The sequence below is a fragment of the Rana temporaria genome, chromosome 7 (assembly GCF_905171775.1).
Source record: "Rana temporaria chromosome 7, aRanTem1.1, whole genome shotgun sequence".
Taxonomy (NCBI): Eukaryota; Metazoa; Chordata; class Amphibia; order Anura; family Ranidae; genus Rana; species Rana temporaria.
In genome coordinates, this window is record NC_053495.1 from 130,632,239 (window position 1) to 130,652,908 (window position 20,670).

General features: G+C 46.2%; 1 protein-coding gene across 2 annotated transcripts in view; it reads left to right on the forward strand.

The window, feature by feature from the left end:
* The window catches only part of PTBP2 (polypyrimidine tract binding protein 2), a 137,638-nt gene that overhangs the window by 63,712 nt on the left and 53,256 nt on the right, over positions 1 to 20,670 (forward strand). For both annotated transcript variants that reach the window (XM_040359977.1, XM_040359979.1), the window contains exons 4-5: positions 8,473 to 8,645; positions 15,389 to 15,532. In XM_040359977.1, the coding sequence (XP_040215911.1) occupies positions 8,473 to 8,645; positions 15,389 to 15,532 (317 nt within the window). The remainder of the gene's footprint in view (positions 1 to 8,472; positions 8,646 to 15,388; positions 15,533 to 20,670) is intronic.

A 20,670-nucleotide genomic window follows, 5' to 3' on the forward strand; every position in this document is an offset into this window, starting at 1 on the left:
ATTATCCCAAGCAGGCCTACAGTTTGTATTTCTAAATAAGAATCTGTGTTGCAGGACCATGTTTGGAACAGTATGAATCAATATAATTGTTAGTACCAAATGTGGTTAGCCAGTCCTCCTGTTCCTCCCAACTAGTTTGTGATTATTCAGGGTAATTTCAGAATTTTCACATTCCTGATGTTTAAAGCAAACATTTTACAGCATGAGATGGAAATGTAATGGTTTCTAGTGTTCCAGCCTATTGAAATGTGTATCTTGGCAACTGCATTCACCAGAGGCTGTCCTCTTAGTTATTTGCTTCTAAATTCCCATCTGAATGCCTATTTTTTGGCTTTCAATTTATTCTGGCTTCTAAATACATTTCATTAGTGCCAAAAAGTAAATGCTTGTTTAGATTAGGACATTTTGTTAATTCTCCCCCCCCCCCCCCCCCACCCAACATCGCCACCACCCCCACCATCATCTAAATGTGCCATTGATTCCATACGTCTGAACTGTATGGGTGATTAAAAGCATCCAGTTTTTCAATTGTAATGTTCCTGTACTTATTCTAATTTACCTTGAAACAGCTATCATCTGGCCCTCCAAACGGGAGCTTCTTTTCTTTTCTTGTTCATGCTGGATCTGAATAACAGTTTTGTAAAAGCTTACATTTAGGACACTTTAAAAGTAAAGCTGTTCGGAATGTGTAGAGCCTTTTGTTAGCTAGTAAATGGGATTCAGACATACAGTGTGGAATTATTGCAGATGATTATGACATTGTAAAGAATCTATTCAGTAGTACTTTCCTCACTTATTCCAAGGTCATTTTCTACTGGGAGAAGACTGTAAAACAGGTGCAGAAATGCCCAAGAAGAGAGACCTAAATGTTTTACATTGGTGGTTTTCAAACAAAAGCGATTTCTGCTCTGAAAGAACAAACTCTTTATTGATATGTTATGAAAATTGAAGTGCCTCTTTGAATCCTATCCCTTTTCCATCAAGTTTTTTTGTTCTAACCTTCCATTTTTAGAGATGTGACTAAATTTTCTAAACTGCCGATTTAGAAAAAGTACAGATGCCTTTTGGTCAGTGCTTCAGAATTACAAAAAATTGCCTGGGTTAAAGAATGATCGTATGTTGACTGATAACTGAAATGATACCTTCCAGAAAACTCTGCTTTATTCACCATTTTTCATAGCAGAAAGGGAAAATACAGCAAGAGTTCATAGGAACTGTAGCGTCGAGGCGCATGCGCGGGTGCTCCTAAGATGGCCGCTTAGGAACGGAGCTCCGCTCACCGCCGGCCGTTAGGCGATCATAACCGGAGATTCGGCCCCAATACGATCGCAAAAACGATATCCGCGGATAGCGGATGAGTTGGAGGACCGAGTAATACCGGATAATTCCTTTGGAATCGTTGGGACTCACGATTAAATGCCTGAGAGGTGACGGACCATAGAAACGGTGACTCTACTCAGACAACCGTAAGACGGTGATTCAGACCCGCTGCGGTCGTTGGATTGGCATCAGCGTGGGGAGGATAACGTGGTGAACCGGTCCATGCCGGGCAAATATTACAGGAAGGGCACGAAAAATAATAGACACCTAGTTCTGAAGCTTGCCCTATTCTATATTCCACTGCTCTAAAAGGAGTGATTAATAAGGAAGCTGGGCATTTAATCCCTGTGGACATTTCCTCACAGAACCCTGTACATTGGAATAATAAAGCTGAACAGGCTCTTGATGTTACCTTCAATGTCTCTGAATTATTCACTAGAATATCTGAAATGCTGGACAAGGGACTAGCACAGAATGCTGAGAGGATCACAGGAGACATTAGGGCTGACTTTCAATGTCTTGGCAACAGAATTGAAAGTATTGAGCACAAATTAGATTTTAATATAGCAAGAACCGATCAGAATGCTGATCATTTACAATTCATGCAGGATCAGCTGGAAACTGCTCAGGCTAGGATCGACGATCTCGAGAATAGATCAAGAAGAGAGAATTTCAGGGTCAGAGGATTGCCGGAATCCATTGTTGATGTTAATACAGCAATACAGGAATTCAAAGGGTTTTATGCTTGCCGTAAATGTAATGTGTGTCTTCATAACACCCTGAAAAATAGGAAAACGCTATGCTTCACCTCTACAGTAACATCCACTATTTACCAGATGAAAGATTTTGTAACTTGTGACACTCGATACGATGTATACCTTCTAATGTGTCCATGTAAGAAGCAGTATGTTGATAGGACTATTCGCACCTTTGCTATCAGGGTTAATGAACACATTACAAGAATAATAAAAGGCAAGACTAATCATAGCATACCTAGGCACTATTTAGACTGCCATCAAAAAAATCCTAAGGGTACTAGCTTTCAGGTGATTGGCAAATTTACCCCCCATTGGAGGGGAGAATCGCGCGTTGGAGGGGTTTCCCAGCTTGAAATGTACTGGATTTATCAGTTTCGATGCTTTTCCCCTTATGGGTTAAACATCGAATGGGATATTAACACGTTCATTAACGAGGCATAATTCTGTCCTTATTGGTTTTACTGATTTTATATAACTTTTTTATTTTATTTTTTCTTCCTTTGCTAGTTATTAACGTCCCTTTATGCCACATTAGATAAGTCCTAGTGATAGAGTCTGTACTATTGTTATGTACTTGCATCCTTGGTCTATGTGCTATGTATATGCTGTTTTTCTATTACTAACATTAGATATGATGTACTCGGATCATATGGTTTTATGCTGTTTGTAGATACATCGTCCCCCTTTATTTTCACACACATGCTTGATATGTCCGCTTTGATATATGTATGCTGTGTGTGTCTTAATCATAATATAGGATACCACTATCATCATGCTTGGTTTGCCTCCTACCCTGTGTTGTTCACGATCTAGTGACACCCAGTGGTTTTAGTGTTTGGAACGCAGCTGATCATGGGGCGCGGCGTAATGACATCATGGGGCGCCTGCGTAATGACATAGTAGCGTACCTCGTGCATGCCCTGGGAACATCCGGCCGCCGACCAGTGTGGAGCTGGGAGGTGGTACAACGTCCTGGCGTCGTAGCGGGTGAGCGTGATGACGCAGACGTTTCCGGTCGTGGTCCAGGTTGGAGCGCATACGTTTGGGGAGGATACACCGTCCTTGCGTCATCGCGGGTGAGCGTGATGACGCGGACGTCCCCTACAGCGCTGAATGGACCCATGGCTATTCCTAATGGACATGTGACGTGTGTTGCACTACAGTGAGTGGTGGATTGTGGCCTGTTGATGAGAGGAATATCCAATACCTCTCCACTATGATTGGCTACAATCCCAAAATAGATGTCTCTGACCAGCAGCTGTTTTTAATCCATGTTATGATTGTTTTAAATTGTTTGTGCAGAGTATATTAATGGCGTGGTTTAGGTCAGTAGGTTTATGCCCCAGTTGATGAGCCATCGCTCGAAACATGTCGGGTACATAGCCTACTACAGCTACCTATTTACCACGCTCTGCTATATATTTTTTTGTGATCACGTGTACTCGCCTCAGAGGGACTTGTATTTTTACTGTTTTTATCTATGCCAATAAAGGCTTTTTTAACTCCCATCTGGGTTTAATTACACTATTGGAGCCTCCTTTTTTTTATTTTTTTCCATGTTCCATCATATGAGTACCTTCTCTCACCATTCTCTATGAGGAGTTTCCATTCCTGCGCATCTTATCCTGGATATCAAATACCTAATGACGTGGAATAGCAACGATTTTCCTGAAGTCTCATCACCTTGCTTTGTGGATGCCACCACTCTGAGGATTTTGGCCTTGGCTGTTTTCTTTCAGCGACCTTTGGCGGCGCACTCTCTGCGTACGTTTCGCATCCTCCACTGCCTCCATGGGACTTGAATTTATTTCTCTCGGGGCTTCAAAAGTCTCCGTTTGAGGACATTAGGGAAATCCCTTTATTGACTTTTCCAGAAGGTGGTTTTTCTGGTGGCAATTACTTGGTCATCCACAGGCAAAAGGTGGTGCTGCGGCCGCAGCCGTCTTTCCTTCTTAAGGTTGTTTCGACCTTTCACGTTAATTCCATCACACACCTTGTGTCCTCGGTCGGCCAACCCAAAAGAGGCCACTTTGCATTCCTTGGATGTGGTTTGAGCCCTACGGGTGTACCTGTCTGCTTCGGCTCTGTTTCGGAGGTCAGATTCACTGTTCGTGTCGGTGACTGGTCCTAAGAAGGGTCTGTCGGTCTCGTCGGCCACCAGCAGGTCGTGCTTCAGGCCTATGCCCTAAAGGGGCGGGTGCCCCCCTTCCCGGTTACGGCGCATTTGACCAGGGCGATTTGTGCCTCTTGGGCTTTCCGCCGTCAAGCGTCTGTTTTACAAGCGTGTAAGGCAGCGACCTGGTTGTCAGTCCACACCTTCTCAAAGTTTTACAAGGTGGATGTGAGTGCCGCAAGGTTTTACAGGCGGCTGTTTAAAGTTGAAGTTCCTCTGTTGAGGAGCTCTGGTTTGTTTGGGGTGAAGTTTGCCGAGTTTTCCCACCCCTCGATTTTTGACACTGCTTGGGGACATCCCTAAGGTCAGATGCTGCTGTGTCCGTCCATGAACGAGTTCATGGATGGACAGAGCACCCATCCTCCTTTGTTTGTACTGCTTGTTTACGAACTGAGGCTGCAGAACCTGAGAATGGGGATGTGCCCGGGGGGATCCGCCCCCTGGGAGGTACTGTACTGTGTGGAATGTTTAACACTTAACATGCTGTTTTTCTGCCTAGTCAATCTCCTAAAAGGGGAGGATAATAACCTAAGGTCAATTGCTGCTGTGTCGGTCCAGGAACTCGGAGAAATGGATTTTACGGTGAGTACAAAAATCCTCTTTACGTCTAAAAAAAAAAAAGATGTCTTCTGCTTTACCCAGAGTAATCCAGTTCCTCCCAGCTGTTAGTATTGTTTTGTGGCTTTAATTAGGGGTCCAAAGCATCGAAAAGCTCTATTGCTAGATGGATTAGGGAAGCTATTTGTGAAGCTTACAAAGCGTCAGGTCGCACCCCTTCTTCTAGAATTGGGGCTCATTCTACGAGATCCATGGCTACCTCATGGGCAGAAAGAGCGGGGACATCATGGGAAGAAATTTCTAAAGCTGCCATCTGGTCCTCCTCTCAGGCATTTGTCAAACATTATAGAGTTCAGATGCTTTCCAGCCAGGACCTTTCCTTTGGTAGGAAAGTGCTTCAGGCTGTTGTCCCTCCCTAAGGTATAGTATCTTGCTTATCCTCTCAAGTAGCTGTCCTGGAAGGTGAGGGGGGGAAACCCAGTTAGTCTTACCGGTAACGGTATTTCCAGGAACCTTCCAGGACAGCGTCTATATTCCCACCCTATTCTACTTTCACCTGGTGGTGGTGTTTAGTTATGTTTCTATGTTTATTTCCTCTGCCGAGTGCACTTTGGTGGTTTGCTTGATCTTCTAAACAATTGAGGGTTAGAGGATAGGGAGGGGTCTTTTAAATTGTTTCTGATTTGTGTTTCCTGTAGAGGGCTGAGACTATCATCTCTCGAGTAGCTGTCCTGGAACGTTCCTGGAAATACCGTTACCGGTAAGACTAATGGGGGTTTTTCTTTCCGTCCTATCCCAAACTTTTAATAAGGCCTGGGTCAAAAGTGGGAGTGTTTTGTCTCGATCGATGCAGTTTGGGTACGGTCCATGGAAGAGAAACCAGCGGAGACTCTATTTGCTGTTCTATGGTTACCCATAGTTTTGTGCTCCCAGAGTGGATCCAGTTCATTATTCTAGCCAATACTGAAGCTATTTAATATATTTCCATCTGCGGTAATCCAGCTCCCCCATCAGTCTTCTGCTTTACCAAAATATCATATCGCAATATTGCCAATGAATTTCGCCAAATCGAAGTAAACATGATCTTGGTGTTCGAAAAAAGGTCCAGGGCAGAGCAATAGGCAATGTTTGATATAGAAAACGTGGTAAAATATCTATCTTGTATATTGCCATTCTCCCTAACCATTAGTGCTTCCCTTTAGCCAATGACTGCAATCTATTAATTGTAGAATTGAGTTGAGTAAGGGGAGATAATTATACTCTTACAGTTTTTCCTCTTGAGGAGTAATATTCACTCCCAAATATTTAAGAGCTTGTGATTCCCATTGAAAGGTAAAGTTATTTTTTAACATTTCATTATCCGTTACTGATAATGTGATATTTAGGCAGCAAAATTTTGCGACATTTACCTTTTTTTTAAAGTTGCTATAAAGACCAAATTGTTCTAATTCATAGAGAATGTTCGGGAAAGCTATTATTCGGTTGGATACATATAAAAACAAATCATCCACAATGATACTCGGTTTATATAGGTTATTGCCCACCTCTACCCCCTGGATTGAGGGATTTGACCGGAGGGCGACTGTTCCATGGCCAGGATATATAAATATGGTGACAACAGGCAACCCTGGCATGTCCCATTTGAGATTTTCACAAGTGAAGATAATGTCCCATTAATTTTCATTCTTGCTGAGTACAGGGCCATTATTTTATGTATAAGCTCTCCTGGGAGTCCTATTTGATCCAATGATGCCACCATAAACTTACAATCTAAACGATCAAACGCCTTCTCAGCGTCTAAGGCTAACAGACAGAGCAAGCTCTTAGATCTCCGGAGAGAAAGAGAGACCTCCAGCGCCACCACCTAATTTTTTTGTCTTAGATCTCCGTGCATGGTGTATCAAGAGGCTGGTCTTCAGGATATTATCTTGAGCTTCCCTCTTTGGTACAAATCCCACCTGATCCTGACCTATTAAGGAGGGTATCACTGATAGTAAATGTAAAGCCAACATTTTAGCATAGATGTTTAGGTCAACATTTATCAGGGAGATGGGTCTATAGCTAGAACAATGAGTAGGATCTTTTTCGGGCTTTGCTAGAAGGGTAATATGTGCCTCCTGGGTCTGTTTAGTGAATGGGCACTCTGCTTTGATGTCATTAAAGCGGTGGTTCACCCTGCTGAACAACATTTCAGCATAAAATTCGGCATAGTAGCGCGAGCTACACTATGCCGGTCTTAATTTTTTTATCCCCGTACTCACGGTTATATCGTACATAGACGATTCCGTCTGCCGCGGGGAATGGGCGTTCCTAGCAAGAGGGAGGGTGATTGACGGCTGGCTCTGGCACGTCACGCTCCCCGAAGACAGCCGGAGTAGGTCTCGGCTCTTCACGGCGCCTGCGCACAGGCTATGCGCAGGCGCCGTGAAGAGCCAAGCCTATTTCGGCTATTTCCGGAGAAGCGTGACGTGCCACGGCCGGCCGTCAATCCCTGTCCATAGGAACGCCCATTCCCCGGAATCTTCTATGTACGATATAACAGTGAGTACGGGGGAAAAAAAATACAGACAGGCATACTGTAGCTCGCGCTACTATGCCGAATTTAATGCTAGAGGGAAAAAAAATTTATTTTATTTTTTATATAGGGTGAACCCCCGCTTTAAACAAGTTACACAAGACTGGATTAAGAATCTCTTGAAACTGTTTATAGAATATTCCTGGAAATCCATCGGGCCCCGGCTCTTACCTGGTTTAAATGATTTACTAGCCTGAGTGACTTCTGCCAGTGTAAATGGAATCAGAAGGCACTCTAAACTCTCCTTCGACACCCTTGGCAGGCCAGTCCTCTGTATGTAGTCACATGATTGCGCTTGACTAAATCTATCTGGAATTGATAGACCTGAATCCTTTAAACTATATAATGAGGAATAATTCTCATGAAAAGTAGACGCAATTTGTTCTGTGGCACTTGTTCTGTTTTGGTGATCGAACGATATGTGCACAACCATTTTTTCGCACCAATAGATTAAACGGATGTCTCTAACTATAAGTGATCTCTGCCTCAACCAAAGCTTTCGTCAATGGCCGTAGAGATTTCCGTTTGGCTAGAGTTTGTCGAGAAAGATCTGAGTAGAGCGTGATTTGTGCGCCATTAAAGTCTATTGGGCCGTAAACTTGTGCTTTTGTTCCTCCTTCATTTGAAAAAATGCACCCTACAGAGCACATCTCTTGGTTGTGTTCTAGCAGGATTTAGTGAGCCTGGTATGCGATTAATACTGTCGCTTTCAATATGGTCCATAGCTGGTTTGTCCAAGAGCGTAATAAATACCTCTCTAACCAAAGGTAAAAGAGCTTCTTGGCCTATTGCCTCTGGGACTCCCCTGAGATGAATGTTTAATACTACTTTCAGTTTAAAAATTGGTCAGAAAGCATTTCTTATATCCTCCCTTTTTTTTTTTTTTTTTTTTTTTTTGGGGGGGGGGGGGGCGACTGACTGACTTATTTAAAAGCAAAGTGAGAGCGGCGCGTTTATAGATAAGAACAAATTACATTTCTTGATTATTTTATTGGGGCCTGTAAGGCAATTGGACATCATAGCAAGGCTTGTGAATTTTAGGAATTGTGCAGATTTTTGACTCGCTTTCATTTTTTATTTCCTTGTAGCCAATGGTAATGATAACAAAAAGTTCAAAGGTGATGATAAAATGGAGAGCACACCATCCCGGGTGCTCCATATTCGAAAACTTCCTGGAGAAGTTACAGAAACCGAAGTTATTGCTCTGGGATTGCCCTTTGGGAAAGTGACAAACATTTTGATGCTGAAAGGAAAGAATCAGGTATATTTATGTATTTTGTGTCTGTAAAATTATATCCCCAGCTTTTTTTTTCTTTACATATTTCATAATATACTTGTGATTTTTTCCAAGTTGGCTAATAACCATATAGAACAGGGTTTCTCAACCAGGGTTCCGCCAGAGGTTTCTAGGGGTTCCTTGAGAAATTAGCATTTTCTTTATCGTACATCACGGGACACAGAGCGGCATTCATTACTATATGGGTTATATGGAGTACCTTCAGGTGTAGACACTGGCAATCTCAAACAGGAAATGCCCCTCCCTATATAACCCCCTCCCACAGGAGGAGTACCTCAGTTTTTACGCCAGTGTCTTAGGTGTTAGTCATGGTTTAGCTTGCCTCCGCATCCTTGGGATTAGGTGAGCTACCGGTTCTGTCCAAAAAAGCCTCAGCGCTAAAGTGGTCAGTAACCGGACCCCAAACCCTTGGGGTATAGCCCATAATGCTTTTCTTTTTAGAGAGCTGGACCCTGGGCCCAGAACTTAGAAACCTTTGGGTACCTAAAGTTTTCTGTTGCCAGGGTGCTATATGGGCCCAGGACAGTGGATCCTTCATAGGAACCCAGGGCCTGAAGGTCTAGACATCCCCACGGAGATGGGGGAAGATTGGGCCTCTTGCTTGGCAAAGTCCTGCGGCATGGAGCAGGTAAGTGAGGGGAAAACTTGCGGAACTTGGTTCTTAGCAGGTTTTTTTCTGGGGGGTCACAGGGGACATGCCTAAAGTTATGCACTGCATCTGGCAAACTAGTCACATATCATAAAGATAGGATGGCTCTCTATGTATTATTCCCCATAAGATGTGACCTCCCTTGTAGTGTTGGAAAAGCATTGAGTGGGGCCTGTGTTATATAAAAATATATGTGTGTGTCAGAGAGCTTTGCTTACCTGCAGGCCTCCAGGCGATGCTCCATTCAGTCTTCCTCCTCAGAGCCTGCAAGCAGGCAAAACGCTGGCCTCCTCATGGTTCCAGGCTGCAGGCCGCAGTTTGCTGGAACAGAGAGGTCCCTTCCTCCCAAAATGACGCGGGTCAGTCCAGCCCTAAGATGGTCACGGAGGAGGTATTACTCACCTCTTTAAAAGAGATGAGAAAAGCATGGAAAAAAAAAAAAAAAAAAAAAAATGATATCCGCAGCTATGCGGGGCAGTAAGCGGAATAGATCTCCGTCGCCCGAGCGCGGACCCTCAGAAGAGGAGGTCCTTTCCTCAGGGGAATTGGACGACCTCTTGGACACGGACCAAGTAGGTTCAGGGATCGAAGACCCGGATACAGAGGAGTCTGGGGCAGTCTCCCTGAGGGAGAGCTGGTGGATTCAAGGATTGTCGGACTTGGTCCATAGGACATTCAACTTGCCAGTACCAGATCTCCAGGTATCGACGGTTTCAGCTTTGGGCTCACTGAGGGCGCCTCAAAGCAATGCTGTGTTTCCGATCCATCCTCTATTAGAGGGAATTTTGTTCCAAGATTGGAACAAGCCAGATAAGATCTTCTTACCACCTAAAAGGTTCTCTGTCCTATATCCTATGGAAGAAAAATTTTCCAAAAGATGGGCTACTCCTGCAGTGGACGCAGCCATCTCATGTGTTAACAGATCGTTAACATGCCCTGTAGAAAACATACAGGTGTTCAAGGATCCAGTTGATAAGCGCTTGGAAGCACTACTTAAGAACTCCTTCACTACTGCAGGGGCAGTAGTACAGCCAGCTGTGGCTGCGATTGGGGTCGCTCAAGCATTATCGGATCAATTTAAGCAGATGCTTAAACTTATTCCGGCCCAGCAGGCAGAAAAATTTTCGGATGTCCCTAAGGCCATATGTTTTACGGTAGACGCAATCAAGGATTCTATCCAGCAAGCGTCACGTTTATCGTTATCCCTTATCCATATGAGAAGACTCTTATGGTTAAAAAGCTGGGAGGCTGAGCCCCCATGCAAGAAGCTCCTGGTAGGGTTCCCCTTCCATGGAGGACGACTCTTCGGAGAAGACCTAGATAAATACATTCAGACCATTTCAAACGGCAAGAGTACTCTCTTGCCAACTAAGAAGAAGGTTCAGGGACCTGCGTTTAAACGACAGTATTCCCCTGGGCAGGGGCCCTCTAATGCCAAGCAGTATCGACGGCCTCCTGCAAAAGCAAACTTCGGCTTCAACAGCAGATCACAAGGACAGGCTGTTAGAGGCAAAAGGCAGTGGTTTCGCAAACCAGCAAAACCAGCCCCCAAGCCAACCTTATGAAGGGGCGCCCCCACCCACGAAGGTGGGGGGAAGGCTGCGACTCTTTTCAGAGATTTGGGAAGCCAGCATTCCCGACGAGTGGGTACGGTCTTCCGTGGCCACAGGCTACAAATTAGATTTCCTAAGGTTTCCTCCTCCTCATTTCCAGAAGTCGAGGATTCCAAACGATCCGGAAAAGGGAGCCGCATTAAGATCGGCATTAGATCATCTACTTTCCCAGGAAGTAATAGTAGAGGTACCAGTCCTGGAACAGGGGCTGGGTTTCTACTCCAACCTATTCATCATCCCAAAATCCAATGGAGATGTCAGGCCAATTTTGGACCTAAAGATGGTAAATGCATATCTAAAGATCCGCTCATTTCGGATGGAATCCGTGCGGTCAGCAGCTGCCACACTCCAGAAGGACGACTTCATGGCGTCCATAGACATAAAGGATGCCTACCTTCATGTTCCAATTTATCAGCCACATCAAAGATATCTACGCTTCATGGTGGCTTCGCGTCACTTCCAATTCGTGGCGCTTCCCTTCGGGTTGGCTACGGCCCCCCGGGTGTTCACGAAGGTCCTAGCTCCAATCCTAGCCAAACTAAGGATCCAAGGGGTCACGATCCTAGCATACCTGGACGACCTCCTAGTCATAGATCACTCGTCTCCCGGCTTGGAGCGAGCAGTGGCCCTCACGGTCCAATACCTCGAGAGGTTCGGCTGGGTCCTAAATCGAGAAAAGTCAGCTTTCCAGCCCACAAAGCAGTTGGAATATCTCGGCATGAGATTAGACACAGAACAACAAGGAGTGTTCCTACCTCTGAGGAAGGTAAAAGCCATCAAGGAATTAATCCTACTGGTTCTAAGCAAGAAAGAACCGACTATTCGCCTATGTATGAGGTTACTAGGCAAGATGGTGGCCACATTCGAGGCGGTACCATACGCCCAGAGCCACACTCGCATCCTACAGGCAGCCATCCTGTCAGCATGGAGCAGAAGGCCACAGGCCTTGGATATCCCGTTGCCGCTCTCATCAAGAGTCCGACAAAGTCTGTGTTGGTGGTTAGACCCTCAGAATCTACTGAAGGGGAGGTCTTTCAGCCCAGTGGCTTGGAAGATAGTGACCACAGACGCCAGCCTGACGGGCTGGGGAGCAATTTTGGATGGTTGCACTCGCCAAGGTACTTGGGCAAAGCCAGAGAAGCAGTTGCCCATCAACATCTTGGAGCTCAGAGCTGCTCGACTAGCCCTCAGGGCTTGGACGTCAAAATTGCAGGGGTTCCCGGTGAGAATTCAATCAGACAATGCCACGGCCGTGGCACACATAAATCACCAAGGGGGAACCAGGAGTCAAACCGCTCAGAGAGAGGTGAGCTTGATTCTTCTATGGGCAGAGGCTCATGTGCCCTGCATATCGGCAATATTCATTCCAGGAGTGGACAACTTTCAGGCGGACTTCTTAAGCCGCCAGACTCTATGGCCGGGGGAATGGTCTCTGCATCCACTAGTCTTTCAGGCACTCTGCCAAAGATGGGGAGTGCCGGACGTGGATATCATGGCATCGAGACTCAACAAGAAACTAGACAGGTTCATGTCCCGCTCAAGGGATCCGATGGCCTGCGAAACCGATGCGTTGGTTTGCCCTTGGCATCAGTTCAAACTTCTTTATGCGTTTCCCCCGCTCCAGTTACTACCCCGCCTGCTGCGCAGGATCCGGGTGGAGCACATACCAGTCATCCTGGTAGCTCCAGCATGGCCCAGAAGGGCATGGTACTCACTAATCTTAAGGATGGTAGTGGGAGACCCTTGGACTCTTCCTCTACGGCCAGACCTGCTATCGCAAGGTCCGATCCTCCACCCTGCCTTACGGCATCTAAATTTGACGGCCTGGAAGCTGAATCCCTGATTCTCAGGGGTAGAGGTCTGTCTCAGAAAGTAATCTCTACCCTAATCAGAGCCAGGAAACCGGTCTCTAGGGTGATTTATTACAGGGTCTGGAAGGCCTATGTAGACTGGTGTGAGTCCAAGCGATGGCTTTCTCGCAAATTTACCATCGATAGAGTATTAAGTTTTCTCCAGCTAGGAGTGGATAAAGGATTGGCATTAAGCACAATCAAAGGACAGATTTCTGCTCTGTCAGTGTGGTTTCAGCGGCCGCTGGCCACCCACTCGCTGGTTAAGACCTTCCTTCAAGGGGTCTTACGTATTAGACCTCCAGTTAAATCCCCGCTTTGTCCGTGGGATTTAAATCTTGTTCTGTCAAAGTTTACAGAAACAACCGTTTGAGCCGTTGGCTGATATTCCTTTGGTTCTACTGACAAGGAAGTTAGTATTTTTGGTTGCCATAGTTTCAGCAAGAAGAGTTTCGGAGCTGGCAGCCTTATCCTGTAAGGAACCATATCTTGTTTTTCATAAGGACAGGGTCGTTCTCCGCCCTCATCCTTCCTTCCTTCCGAAGGTCATATCCAGTTTTCATTTGAACCAGGATTTGGTATTACCATCCTTCTTCCCTAAACCTACTTCCAGAAAGGAAGGGTTGCTGCATACCTTGGATATTGTCAGGGCCATGAAGGCCTATCTTAAAGCTACAAAGAAGATCCGGAAGACAGATGTGCTGTTCATTCTACCGGATGGGCCCAAGAAGGGGCAGGCAGCTGCAAAGTCCACCATTTCTAGGTGGATTAAGCAATTAATCACTCAGGCCTACGGCTTGAAAGGGTTGCCTCCTCCAGTATCATTAAAGGCTCATTCTACTAGAGCCATGGGCGCCTCCTGGGCAGCACACCACCAGATCTCTATGGCTCAAGTTTGCAAGGCGGCAACCTGGTCTTCTGTCCACACGTTTACAAAATTCTACAAGTTGGACGTAAGAAGGAATACTGATACTGCCTTCGGGCAGGCAGTGCTGCAGGCTGCAGTTTGAGACCCTCGGATTCCGGGGGCTCCTCTTGTTCGAGTTAAATTTAAAAAAATTTATTTTTCTCAACTAAGTTGGATTTATTATGATTTGAGTATATCTCTAAATTAAATCCTTTTGTCTTGGAGATGTTCTCCCTCCCCTCATTGTAAGCATTGCTTTGGGACATCCCATATAGTAATGAATGCCGCTCTGTGTCCCGTGATGTACGATAAAGAAAAAGAGATTTTTAATACAGCTTACCTGTAAAATCTTTTTCTTGGAGTACATCACGGGACACAGAGCTCCCACCCCTCTTTTTTTGAGGACCATTTTGGGAGGCATACTGCTTGCTACAAAACTGAGGTACTCCTCCTGTGGGAGGGGGTTATATAGGGAGGGGCATTTCCTGTTTGAGATTGCCAGTGTCTACACCTGAAGGTACTCCATATAACCCATATAGTAATGAATGCCGCTCTGTGTCCCGTGATGTACTCCAAGAAAAAGATTTTACAGGTAAGCTGTATTAAAAATCTCTTTTTCTGCCTCTCAGATAAGTTCCCTCTGATATTAATCATTTTAGCTATCTGTACGGGGGTTATTCTTCCCAGTGACCATAATCGTAAGGAGCATTCTTTCCACTGATCATCACACTAATGGATCATACGTTTTTTAGATATAGTACATTTTTAGCAGGGGTTCCCTGAGATTGCAAAATTATTACAAGGGTTCCTATGTGTTGAAAAGGTTGAGAGGCAGAGTTTTTTTTTTAAGTCTTTTAAGAATTGTTGTGCACTCTGTGTGTGTGTGTGTGTGTGTGTGTGTGTGTGTGTGTGTGTGTGTGTGTTTTTGTATGCCAGAATTGGACAAATCCAGAAGATGGTTCACAAGCAAATAAAAATTAAAGCCGGCACCTCCTTTATTTAGTTATTTTATATATTTTTAGTCTTTTCTGTGAATATTACTGAAAGAACATTGGACTAACTGCCTCCTGGAGGCTAACTAAAATTATGACCTAAGAACATGGACTTTTTAAATCCCTGCTGGTGAACGAGCAGGTTATCATTCCTTTCTTTGTGCCAACTTTAATCTAAAGCCAGTGCAGAGCTTCAAGTAAATTTTCATTACAGTCATGGAATGTGTATTTTGCCAAATAAAGTGAATATAAAGAAAAAAAAAAACATTGTGTCTCATGAAATGAGACCACTTTATCTTAAATGATGTGTCTGGTCTGTTCGATAACTGTGTATCATACTGAAGGGCAGAAAGCTTGTGTTTTGTATTGCTGATTCCTGCTCCCCTCCCCCTTTTTTTTAAATAGATGCACACAGTGCCAACATGCAAAAGCAATTTGAAAAATGTATTCATAGTTTTCTAGGGGCTTGTCCATATCTCTGTATTTTCACAAGCATTTTGCTGCTCACGAAAGTACATGCATGTATTCCTGCAATGTAACGCACATTTATGTTGCATTTAATTTTATTTTTAATAACCAACATGTTATAGTTACCTGCTCAAACAAACGTCAAGACTTTGTATTACTAAAGAAGGTAGGAATGACATTTTAGTATCATGAGCATTCTTGTAAATGTAATATCTTGATGTACTATAGGCGTTTTTGGAACTGGCTACGGAAGAAGCGGCTGCCACCATGGTTAATTATTATACATCGATGACACCACATCTACGTAACCAACCAATTTATATTCAGTACTCGAACCATAAAGAGCTCAAGACAGACAGCGCACTCAACCAGGTATTTATGTTGTAATGATTTATGTCAAAAGGTGATCTTGCAGAAAATATTCATGGTCATTCTTTTAGATAATGCCCTAAAAACACCAGAGATTAACACGCATAGAGAAAATGCCTTGTAGCAAAACCATCAACAAGATGATAACCTATTACAATGAACCATATTTCTGTGGCTTTTTCTCTGACAGAATGAGAGATGAGGGTGAATGGGCTTGCACTCTGAATAAAAGCATTATACAAATAGAATATGCATAAATTGTGTATACTAAAGTGGTTGTAAACCCCCCCCCCCCCCCCCCAAGACATTTTTACATATAGGTAAGCCTACAATAAGGCTTACCATATGTACTGAAAATATCTTCTTAACATGCGCCATTTAGGAGATATATACCTTGTAGTGCTCCGATGATGTCATTCGCGCAGTCAAATGGGTCTCTGTGCCAGTTCTTTCCCAGTGTGTGCCATGACACAGCCGTGATGTCACACGGCTCCAGCCAGTCAGAGCCGGAGTCCGCAGCCCCGGAAGAAAGAGGGATGACGATGAATGTTTCCACCAGCGGGGACATCGCAGGCTTCATTTGCGCTAGTATGTGATGCATACTAGCCCATTATGCTTTTACTTTGCAGGGGAATAAAGAGGAAGTAAAACATATCAGGGTTTACTTCCTCTTTAAAGCCCACTCCTCAATAAAATGCTTCCCTTCCACCAGGAGCTAAATGCAACCCGCATAACCAGTCTCGGGTGCTATACAGGTTCAGGGCCATTGTCCAACCCTATGGAACCCAATCCCTGTGGGGGGGGGGGGGGTTGTTGGGGTGGAGGTTATGCCCACTGTGATGGTAACGGCTGGATTTATTTTTTATAGTGTCCAGCTTTGTGAACAGATGGGCTATGGTCACCCTGTATTGTATGTTTCTGACTATTACTGTTAATCCCTGGGGCAATATTTGAATTGTAGTCCATACCGTGTAAACATTTCGAATTGGGTGCTAAAACTCAACTGAGCTCAACAGAGCTTAGTATTGAGTAAATAATCAGGTTTGACATCATACCACTGGTTACACAATTTACTGCCACTTTTGTCTAAAACCCTAATAAGGTATTCAGGTGCTTCCTTCTTTTCTTTTGCCAGGTGCTTCCTTTTTCTTTTATTTATATATATATATATATATATATATATATATAAACATTTTAGAATATATACCGTATTTATCGGCGTATACTGCACACTTTTTCCCCCTGAAAATAGGGGGAAAATCACGGGTGCGCGCTATACGCCGATAGCATACCTCGGAGGGGGACGAGCGCCCGCCAGAAAATCACCGAGCCGTCATCTCCTCTCGACTTGCACTCGGCTGTCACGTCACACACGCACAGTCCCGCCTCCGCCACCAGCATTGGACCAGTGTTCTGTCTGTCGCAGGAGATGGTCCGATGGCGGAGGCGGGACTGTGCGTGTGTGACGTGACAGCCGTGCGGAGATGATGGCTCAGTGATTTTCGGCGGGCGCTCGTCCCCCTCCTTCCCCTCCGAGGTATGCCATAGGTACACGCTACAGTCTGCCACGCTGTCCGCGTTTAAGGGTTTCCTCCCCCTCCCCTTCACCACAGACTGCTGAACATTTGGGTATAGAAGCCCCAAGCCGCGTTAGTCACGGTCAGCGCTGCCTGCGTCTGAGAGTTCCAGCTCCCTCCCTTCCACCATCGAGTGCTGACAGCTAGAAGCCCTGAGGTACTGTGTATCTCCTTGAACATGGGAGCTGCTCTCTGAGTTGCTTGCTGTACATTGCTGCTTATCTTATTTTTAATTTTAACTGCATTTACTATTTGGACAAAAAAAAATGAGTTTCTCTTCCGTTCATGGACGGACACAGCAGCAATTGACCTTAGGGTTATTATCCTTCCTTTCAGGAGATGACTAGGCAGAAAAAACAGCACTTCAAGTGTTAACACTTCTCTCAGTATAGCACCTCCCAGGGGGCGGGTCCCCCCGGTACATCCCTCTCTCTGCATCATGCAGCCCCAGTTTTTTTTCTGCCTAGCGTAAAGAGAAGACATGGCTCCTCTGGGCCCATGTGCTCTGGAGATTTTTTGCGATTTTTTTTTTTTTTTTTTTTTTTCGCTTTTATTTTTTCTTTCCTGCATTTTTGGATCCTGGGATCTTCAAGCTATATGCTCCAGGGCATACATATTACCGGTCTCTATGGCCGAGTCAGTGTGCCGGGCCGACAGCCATGTCGTAACTGCTGCGGACATTGGGTCTGTCTGGAATGCCTCCAGCCGGTTGTCGCAGGATGGGTAAGTAGTTTCCCCTTGCCTTGGCATGGTGGTTTGGCTGGTGCATTTTTGGGGAGGTTGATCGAGGGTCCACCCTGCTTTCCTCTCTCTCCCTTCCTCTCCCTCCTTCCCTGCATTCTGGGTGGCGGCCGTGAGGTGGGGGGTCCGCCTGGGGGGCTCCATTTTATCTGAGGCTGCGGCTGCTGTGGGGTGATGTATGTTTTTTGTTTTTTTTTGGTGGGGGGGGGGGGGGGCCTGCAGGGTCTGGTACATTTGCCGTGTTTATGCTGCTTTTTTGTCAATATGTGTTTTTAAAAACGTGTTTGGTCGCCGTTTTGCCAGTGACGGGCGCTCTTATTGACGATCGTCAGCCATTTTCTTGTAGCCTGCATGCTGTTTTTTGCATGTCGGCAGCCATCTTGGAAGGTTTTTCGGCCTCTAGTGACCAGAATAACGGCGTGAAAGCTCCCAGCACACTTCCTGAGGGACGGCACAGCACGGGCAGCGTTTCTAGCTTCTCAGCAGCACTACACTCTGGTCGGGTGGTGAGTCCTTTGGGGGGTCCCCTGCTCTCTGTTGCGGCCGGGAGGGTGGCCTGTGGGTTATGCCTTGCAGTTCAAGGGTGGCATTTACAGTGGGTCAGCATGGCATCCGAACCGGAGGCTTCTACCCTAGGCGTGCCAGAGTTAACCCTTAGTGCCCCTGTTCCTGCGGCCTCAGTGGATGCTGTGACGACAGTCCTTGAGGCGTTTGTTGCCGGGATTGAAGCGGCGAGTGGGCAGAAGGGGGGTAAAAAGCGCCCCCTCCCTCCGCCTTCTTCTGGGGATGTCTCTGACACGGAATAAGGCCCTGCTACTGCGTATGGCCATGGTTCCGTTATGTCAGAAGATGCAGGCCTAGCCCACACGGACAGTGAGGATGACTCTGCTTCAGGGTCAGCGCATGATAAGGCGTTTGTTGGAGCTCTTATTACTGCGATGCGGGATACTCAAAAACTTAAGGATTCGGTGTAAACATCAGAGATGCCGGTGCCTTTTGCGTTCCGCAAGCCGCCCCGCGAAAGTGTTTCCTTGTGTTCCTTATCTGGACAAATTGTTGTACAAGGAATGGGATCGGCCGCAGAAAGTTTTTGCTGTTCCAAAATACTTTGCGGTCGGTTACCCTTTTGAGGAGGACTTGTTAAAAAAGTGGATCTCCCCTCCGGCAGTGGACCCCCCTGTGTCCAGATTGAACAAGGCTACCACGTTACCTGTGGAAGGGGCTCCCGCCTTTAAGGACCCGGCAGATAGGAGAGCTGAGGCTGTGGCCCGCTCCATGTTCACAGTGGTGGGGTCGGCGGTGAGACCAGTTTTGCCCGGGGCTCTGGTGTCGCAGACACTTACCGAACAGGCAAATTCCTTGCTGCAGGAGCTGGAGGCACAGAATGCTCCTGAGCTCTGTGTGGAACTGGCCGACCAGTTGGTGCAGGGCCTAAAGTTTGTCTGTGAGTCGGCCCTGGATACGCTTCCCTTGCTCTCCAGGGCCTCCGCCTACGCAGTGGTGCTATGCCGTTTTGTGTGGCTGAAGTGTTGGTCTGCGGACCAGTCTTCTGAAAAGGCCTTGGTGGATTTACCCTTTAAGGGTGAATGGCTTTTTGGGGCATCTCTGGATGACCTCATAAAAGATGCCACAGGAGGTAAGAGCACTCTGCTCCCGCAATCTGGAAAGGGTAAGGAGCCTCGTCGTAAGCAAGGGCCCTCCTTTACTACCCCCAAACGTTTTTTTCGCCCCCCAGGTGCGGCAGGGAAACATTTCCAGGGTGCTAAGGCGCACCTGGTACCACAAGCCTGCGGATAAGCCTGCTTCTGCGCATTCGCGGCTCGATGGAGATCTCTCCATTCCGACCGCTGGGTTTGCGAAGTAGTTTCCTTGGGGTACAAGATTCGATTCTCTTGTCCGCCAAACAGATTTTTTCCTTCCAACCTCCAGCTTCCTCCGGGAGGCCCTGTCAGGGGCTGTTCAGGATCTGCTGTTCAGGGGAGTGATTGTACCGGTTCCCTCAACGGAACGGTTTCAGGGGTTTTACTCCAATCTGTTTGTAGTCCCCAAGAAGGAAGGGGTCTGTCCAATCCTGGACCTCAAGGCCCTCATTTTTTTTGTCAAAGTGCAAAAGTTCAAAATGGAGTCGGTTCGCTCGGTAGTGGCGGCGCTCAATCAGGGGGATTTTCTGGTGTCCTTCGATATCAAGGACGCGTACCTGCATATCCCCGTATGCGCAAAACACCAGAGATTTCTGTGTTTTGCAGTCGGAGAGGACCACTTTCAATTTGTGGCCCTCCCGTTCGGACTGGCCTCGGCACCACAGGTTTTCACCAAGGTGCTTGCTCCGATTCTGGCCCTGCTGAGGCAGCGCGGGATCGCTATTGTAGGATACCTGGACGACCTTCTTCTAAAAGCTTCTTCAAGCTCAGAATTAGTAGAGGACGTGTCTATCACCTGCCCGGCCCTCCGAGAATTCGGTTGGCTGTTGAATGTCCAGAAGTCCGTACTGGTACCGTCTCAGCGGCTGGAATACCTGGGGTTGGTCCTGGATTTCTCAGAGGCGTGGGTTTTCCTCCCAACGGAGAAACTACAGATGCTGCAATCCGTGGTGCAGCGGTTGGCGACCCAGAAGTGGTTGTCACTTCACTTTTGCATGAGGATTCGGGGTCTGATGGTGGCCTCTTTCGAGGCGGTCCCGTATGCTCAATTCCACACTAGAGTGTTACAGAAGAGATTCTGTCACGTTGGGACAAGCTCCCTTCGTCTCTGGATTACCAGATTCGGGTGAGTCGCCTGGTCAGGTCCTCCCTAGTGTGGTGGCTGACATCTCCGGTACTTCGG